The sequence below is a fragment of the Octopus bimaculoides genome, chromosome 20, assembly GCF_001194135.2.
Source record: "Octopus bimaculoides isolate UCB-OBI-ISO-001 chromosome 20, ASM119413v2, whole genome shotgun sequence".
NCBI classification, from domain to species: Eukaryota; Metazoa; Mollusca; class Cephalopoda; order Octopoda; family Octopodidae; genus Octopus; species Octopus bimaculoides.
The window spans coordinates 46,487,323-46,495,227 of record NC_069000.1 but is presented as its reverse complement, the minus strand read 5'-3'; the positions used below and the strand labels follow the sequence as shown (position 1 = coordinate 46,495,227).

At 39.3% G+C, this 7,905-nt stretch overlaps 1 protein-coding gene across 2 annotated transcripts in view; it reads right to left on the bottom strand.

Annotated features, from left to right (window-relative positions):
* LOC106874354 (striatin-interacting protein 1 homolog) overlaps window positions 1-7,905 on the bottom strand; it is a 28,358-nt gene that overhangs the window by 15,552 nt on the left and 4,901 nt on the right. For both annotated transcript variants that reach the window (XM_014922064.2, XM_014922065.2), the window contains exons 6-9: window positions 7,767-7,835; window positions 6,966-7,066; window positions 6,368-6,495; window positions 5,388-5,573 (exon numbers count right to left, since the gene is read on the bottom strand). In XM_014922064.2, coding sequence (XP_014777550.1) covers window positions 5,388-5,573; window positions 6,368-6,495; window positions 6,966-7,066; window positions 7,767-7,835 — 484 coding nt within the window. The remainder of the gene's footprint in view (window positions 1-5,387; window positions 5,574-6,367; window positions 6,496-6,965; window positions 7,067-7,766; window positions 7,836-7,905) is intronic.

The following is a 7,905-nucleotide window of genomic DNA, read 5'->3' as shown; positions in this document are numbered from 1 at the left end:
TATATATATTATATATACACACACACACACACATATGACGGGCTTCTTCTAGTTTCCGTCTAACAAATCCACTCATAAGGCTTTGGTCAGCCCGAGGCTATAGTAGAAGACACTTGCCCAAGGTGGCACACAGTGGGACTGAACCTGGAACCATGTGGTTGGTAAGCAAGCTACTTACCACACAGCCACTCCTGGTAACAAAACAGTTAAACCTAGGATGGGACAAAATCTATGAATGCCCAAAGTGTCTATTTCCTATGTTCAGTGACCCTAAGACCCACTCACTATCTCTCTCTCTCTCTCTCTCCTGAACATATATCTTTCATCCTTAATAATCTATCAGAACTTTTGTTTGACCCTTATTATACTAACTGCAAAGTATATGGTGGCTGCATGGTGTGAATAACACCATACCCTCAATATTTTGGCATTAAGGTTTATGCTTTAATCCTGTGTCATTAGACTGACAACCCTTCTTTCTGTTGTCAGTACGCAAGAAGCTTCTTTAGTTATCTAGTCACCATCTCAAGATATAGTGGTCATCCAGTCAGGATCTAATTTCTTAGAGGATCAAGGACAGAACTTAACTTCTGGGTAACAAACAGCCCACTAAACTCACTGCCAGTACGCAATTTTTATCAAATATACAAAGAATCTACTCAGAGGGTGTAGAATGTCAATGCCGCAAAGAGAAAATAATTGATACATCCCCACCAATCGGACACTCTTAGACCCTAAATACTTTACTCAACATATTAAGAAAAAAACACACAAACACATGCACCTTCACCCCCCCCCCTGAAGTGGTCCAACTACAGATGCATACATCTTAATGCAGAAGTAAATAAATGAAATATAATTTTGGAAACAATGACAATAACAACAATGAAGCAGTGGATTGAACAACAACAAGGTAGACTTAGAAGCTAAATAAACACACACAATGAAATGGTGGGGTGGGGGGGTGTAGACAAAAGGAAATGTAAGTGTCCAAGGGGTTATATTTCACAAAGTGTTCAGGTGCCAATGAAATACAGAAATAAACCTCTACATACACAAACAAATTTAAAAGTGAACTCAATACATGCGTGCACTCTGAGAGCATCATCAGTGGTTACTTATGAGGAGAGTATGAGGAGGAGGAGGAGATCTGCCTGAATTATACATGAACCACAATATCTAGCCAACAATTACAACAACTGTGAATGTAAAATATATATATATATATATATATATATATAATACAATATTAGGATAAAGACTTTATAAGAATTTATCAAGTAGTTAGCGTGAAAAACCTCATAAGGAAAAAAAACCATCATTTTTTTTTCCATAAATATATTTAATTTATATAAGGGCATTACTATACAATAATGCCTCATACTCAGAGGGACTCCATAAGTCAAAACTACCAAAATAAGCACATTTTTACCGATCGCGAGGGAATGCAACTTTCAAAGCTAACCTCCTAAAAACTTTTAGCTTAACGGTAAACCAATGGTTTCATAATCAACGCAGTAAGCTGTATCTTTTATTCATCAGTACACGTATGGTCAAGATACATAAAAATAAACAAAAATCAACATACCCTGACGAACACTCCACGTATTAAGCATGGTACATAGACGATTGTTCATCACTATATATCCATGAATATTCGTTTATTTGTTTCAGTCGAGGAAATCGACCCCAGGACTTATTCTTTGTAAGTTTAGTATTTTATTCTGTCCAGCTCTTTTGCCAAACCGCTAGGTTACAGGGATGTAAACACACCAGCATTGGTTGTCAAGCGATGTTGGGGGGGGGTCAAACACACAAAAAAAAAAAGAGTTTTCTCCCTTGCATTAAAGGCTCCCTCACTTCCATCATCACGAATGTACACAAAGTTAACATGATTCTTATGAGGTTGTGTGTTTCAGGACTGGTTGGCCTATGCCAACCACTGTAGTAGTCTGTCATACAGGAAATTAAGACCTCAAGTAGATACAGTTACACTGAAGAATGTAAAAAGTCTGCTATTATGGCCTTGAGTTCTCTTTATCGAGGAAGATTACACTAGCAGCACATACAATTCACTCTTCTTTAACTTTCTCAATAAAAAACCCTAGTTTGAAATATTGAACCCTTTGCTTTCATCCAAATAAACACAATTATTTTAAATTACCATAAACATATGCTTAAATAGATCTATATATCTTTTTTTTTAGTAACAGTGACTCAACTTCATATGGCAAAGTTTTGTGGATTTGAACGATGCATCTACCTCATCACATATCACGAACCAAGATGCTGGCATTGTACATATCCATAAAAATTTAAGTCATATGGAGCCGAGTCAAACTGTTATTAAATGATGTAACTCCTACCAAATGGGTTGAGTGCCACTTTCTTTCATTTGTTCACTTACTCATGTATGTATATATTTGTGGGTTAACAAGGCTACGAATGGTTTCATGTGAAGGAGAATCTCTTAACAATTATGAAGCCTGGCACATGGAAATGTGGGTACTAATCTCCATTTTGGATGAGAATACACAAAGTTACCCGAGATGCATAGATTTCAGAATGAATAAATAAATAAATAAATAAATATAGAGATCGTGGGAGGTAACTTATAAGGAAATCTATTTTTTTTTCCTTATAAGTTACCTCCTGTTTATCCTGAAATCCCATACAGTTTTGTGTAACTTCATGTATTCTTGTCCAAAATGGATAGGAGTACCAACATTCCAATGTGATAGGCTTGATAACTGTTGAGAAATTTCTCACCTGAAACCATTGGTAGTCTTGTTAAAGAATATTTATCCACTAATGTGGTACTGAGCACTCATTCTCACTGCTTGATATTAGCACACACATATATACACACATACACATATGTATATGGCTATTCCATTAGTAAACTGATAATTAAATAGAAATATATAATTATAGAAGAGTAACGTTAACAATAAGGCAGAGAATAAAGAAGCCAGAGTAGCAAATAGCAACTGGAAATGTTAAATGCTGATTTACTGCGATGTCATAGTGGCATTAATAGGAAAAGAAAGTAACAAAGAATTCAGAGAAGTCATTGGCAGAGCAAGAATATGATGAGTAAGGGGTCGAGGACACACAGACATGTTTAGAGTTGAGGGATGATGTTAGAGAATGAGAGACAGTTTTGATTGATGGTATGCGATGATAGTCTTGTGGATGAAGCAAAGAAAGCATATACACACATATATATGTATAGTCACAAACATACATACAGAAAGATATGCATGTGTGTGTATGTGTATATATATATATATATATATATATATATATAATCACACAGATGTGTGTGTGGACCAAAAGCAAATCCCAATACAATAATGAAAGAGAGTCCCTTTTACAATAAAGAATTTAATGAAGAAGATGAAGAGCAACTAATGGCTACCATTCTCGACAAATGGGAACGGAAGGAGGGTCGTGTCTGGAACAATGATCTTGGATACAAATTAGCTGGATTGAGGCTGATTTGGGGATGAATAACAATACCTGAGGAGCAAATAGGGAAAAAAACACACCTGAAGAGTCACACTGCACCCTGACCACACACAGCTAATCATTATATATGGAGTGTCACACTGCAGCCCACATGGTGAAACCCCACATGTGCAGTACTGCACTGCACTCCACAGCTAGAAAGTACATGTCATGAAATACACTGCATCCCACACAGCTGAACACTACATGTGGTGTGCCACATTGCACAGCTAAGCACTACATATGCAATGCTACATGGAATACTACACAGCTAAACACTACATGTGGAGTGCTACATTGCAGTCTACATAACTAAACACTACATGTGAGGTGCCACGCCACACCACACCCCATGCAGTTCATCTCTCCATGTGCAATGGAGAGATGAACTACACCCCCACAGTTAAACACACTATGTGCAATGCCACATTGTGCTCTACACAGCTAGACACTACATGTGAGGTGCCACAGAGCACCCCGTGAAGCTACACATGTGCCACACTGCTAGACAGTACATGAGAAACACTAGCCTGCAGCCCACGCAACTAAACCCTACATGTGAAGTACCACACTGCACCCCCGACACAGCTAAACCCTACATGTCTCTGTATTTTGACATACCTTTAGGGAAAGATCTTGGGTCACCTCAAAAATACCTATGGGTTACCCATCAGCTACCTCTGTGCTCCTTCAGCACTATGTAAGAGTTACCTTTACGTCTGCTCAGAGCTGACAGAGGCAAAAATCCTGCCAACTCTGAGCTTTTACAACAAACTTTACACTCAAAGGGAGTACATTCAAACTGTAATATAGTGGCCCTCTGGATTGTGTACTTCCAAGGAAGTACACTGAACCAGGAGTACAACAGACTACTCTCTGCATATTGCAAGAGAGAACATCAAACCAGGAATATGATACATTCCACTGTGTATATTCCAAGGGGGGAGGAGTATGCTGAATCAGGAGTAAAATACTCCTAGATTACTATTTAGTTATTTGTGTATCAGTGCAGGTAAAGGCTGTCAACTAATTCACCTTTCATCAACAGGTGATTATGGAGTTGTATTGATTTTGTTCTGAAGAAAGTAATCAATGCAATTGAAAGGGAGGTGGGAACAGTTGATTGACATCAGAAGGACGGAAAGTAAAGTTGATTTTGGGTAGAATTGAACCTACAACACCACACCAACACAAGCACCACCACCATCATTTTAACACATCATCAGTACCATCCTTCTCCTCTTCCGATTGGAGTAACCATGTAAATCCCTTAGACCAAGACTTTCACACCTTAACTTCTCATCACCTGGCATGAAGCCACCTCTCTCAATACGACCCCTGCCAATTCAGTAGAAGGGTCGTGTTTTGTGAATTACTGAGTAACCTGACGAGAGCCTGTGCCACACAAAAGGCACCCAGTACACCCAATAAAGTGGTTGGTATTGGGAAGGGCATCCAGCCATAGAAACCATATCAAGGCAGACATTGGCACTTGATGCATTCTGACTTGCTAGTTTCTTTCAAACTGTCCAACTCATGACAGCATGGAAAATGGACGTTAAATGACGGTAGTGACAATTTTACTCTTTATACCAATCTCCCACCCCTAATAGCTCACATACATACTTTACAAGTAACTGCCAGTCAGCAATAAGAGGGTCACAGCAGACCTCTGTAATTGGGGTGGACCCTCCTCTATCACACTAAAAGGTTTTGTGACAAACACCTCAATACACAAACAAACATAGGGGTACGTGTGGGTGAAGGGTGCAGTGTGATAAAAGGGTATCAGAAATAGCAGTGTTTGTGTAAACACAAAACAACAACATGAGGAATTATAAAAAAAGGAGTTTTCTTCAGAAGAAACCAAACCTTACCCTTTTGCCTCTGACACCACGTTTTGGCATTTGTTGTTCAATGAGATCAGCTGTTGATGCTGGTGGAGAGGAAGCACGCATGTTCTTGCAGACTTCGTAAGGATCTTCAGGTAAGCCTGGTAAACCATGTTGGTTGCGGATCATGTTCTTGTTATCTTGGAGTTCTCTCAGACCGCCAAGGGACAGCTGGAAAAGGAATAGATAAAGAGTGGTGAGAGCAGCAGCTTGGATGTAGAGAGTTAATAGATGAGAAAGAGATTGAGTGCCAGAGATTTTGGCAAGATGCACTGGGGTGAAGCATGTGGGAGATGATGCATGCTGGGTAAAAAAGAAAAAGGACTTATGGTAGAAGGCCAGAACTGGATCTGGGTGACTTCCATAAGAGGGTGGAGGTAGACTTCACACCCGATAATATTTGGCCTCACAAATCCGATGAGACTGGATGAAGAAGACAAAACCAGCCAACTGAGGATGCCAAGGAAAGAAAGAATCCTTAAATTGCTGAGTCAGGATATATAGGTGCGGCCATGGCTGCTGGGTTAAGAAATTCATTTTGCAACCATGTGGTTTCAGGTTCAGTCCCACAGCAGGGTACCTTGGGAAAATATCTTTATTTATACCTCGGGGCAATTAATACCTTGTTAATGAATTTGTTACATAGAATCTGCAGTACGTTTGTCACAGATCATCATCAGCACCATCACCTTCCTTTTACACCTGCTTTCAAGGCTGGCGTTAATTGGACAGGTTGCCACTGGAAGCTCACCTAGACGAGCGGGAGGACAGTGTCTCACTTGCATCTTATACTGGTCTAACTAGTGGACTATGATGATTCTTAGTGTCACTGTCTCATGTTAGTCCTACTATTGTGTGCCATAGGAATTTTAGACCACTATGAGAGATAGATTGCCAAGTATTCTAAGATGTTCCTCTTGGAACAAAGGATGGTGTGGCATCAAATTGTGGAAGGAAATACTTACCAAAATGATCTTCCAGAGAAGCAGTAATATCTTCTTGATTGGGAAATGTGGTGCTGTTCCACTACAGAATCTGCTGACCATTCCAAAGAGTGTTACTGCTAGAATTTCATCACCAATATATGGCATAGCTGAAAGTATAGAAAAATATCATCATCATCATCACCAGCGTTATTATTTTCTTGTCATTATTAACATTGAAACAGAGACTGACAAAATGCAATGTTCTTGAAGGACATTCAAGAGGACAGTGCTCAACTACTATAAGAGATGTAGATATTAACAGTTTAGATTTTAATTCTAAAAATATATGAAGCCATTACTCTATGTTAATTTAGTTAATTTTGTCAAGCTCGCTTTTCAGTTTGTAAGATAGAAATTTAAATGTAGTAAAATGTTTTTAAAAGAAATTTAAAATGCCTACATGATAACTGTAAACTTACATTTGGGTCACCCTGTATGTATAATGGTGTGCAAGGAGTGACTGTGTGATACGAGTAGATTCGATGATGTGAATGTGTGAATAGATAAGTATGCAGGTGTGTGGGAATGCGTGGGCGTGTGGGAATGTGTGAAAGCGAGCAACAAAATCAAGGCTTACTTAATTCTGCTTTGAACTGGTTCTTCAACTTTTTCTCTTCTTCGGTGTCTTCAACACATCTCATGGTTTCAACAACAGTGTACAGGACATTGAGAATGATCCTGTAAGAGAGAGAGAGGGAGAGACTGTGAGTGAGAGGGGGGAGAGGTGGGGGAGAGGTAGTTAGTACACAGGACACTCTCACATACATACTTGTACATCATTATCATTGTTTCAATGTCATCTTTCCAGTGCTTGAATGGGTCAGACAGAAATTGTTTGAGGCAGATTTTCTACAGCTGGATGCCCTTCCTAATGCCAACCACTCCAAGAGTGTAGTAGGTGCCTTTACGTGCCACCGGCACAAGAGCCAGTCAGGAAGCACTGGCATCAATCACGTTTGGATAGAGCTTTTTACATACCACTGGCACAGGAGCCAGTCATGGAGTACTGGCATTGGCCACTGTCAATTGTCCATGCTGGCATGGGTTGGACAGTTTGGACTATGTGGTTGGGAAGCAAGCTTCTTACCACACACCCACGCCTGCTCCTAAAGACAGATACTAAAAACTTCAGGGCCTTACAGATGGAAATGATACAGAACAGAACAAAGATGAAAAGAGATGCAGTACTTTACCATAGCAGCAAGAGAAAGAGGACATGAAGGAAATAAACTTGCTGCAACTAAAGATGATGATGATGATGATAATAAGGAGGATACAGAAGAAGGAGAGTGATAGTGATGTTGGTAAGCAACGCTAACGTATAAGGGTAAATGTAAGGAAAGGCAGAATGGGATTAAGGAAAGGTGGAAGGACAAACCTGAGCTCTTTACAATCAGCAATAGACAGACAAGGTTTCCTTTGAGCAGCTGTGGCCACAGCTTTGTTACTGTGGAAAAGAAAACAACAACATCAATAATACAATATATATATATATATATATATATATATATATATAC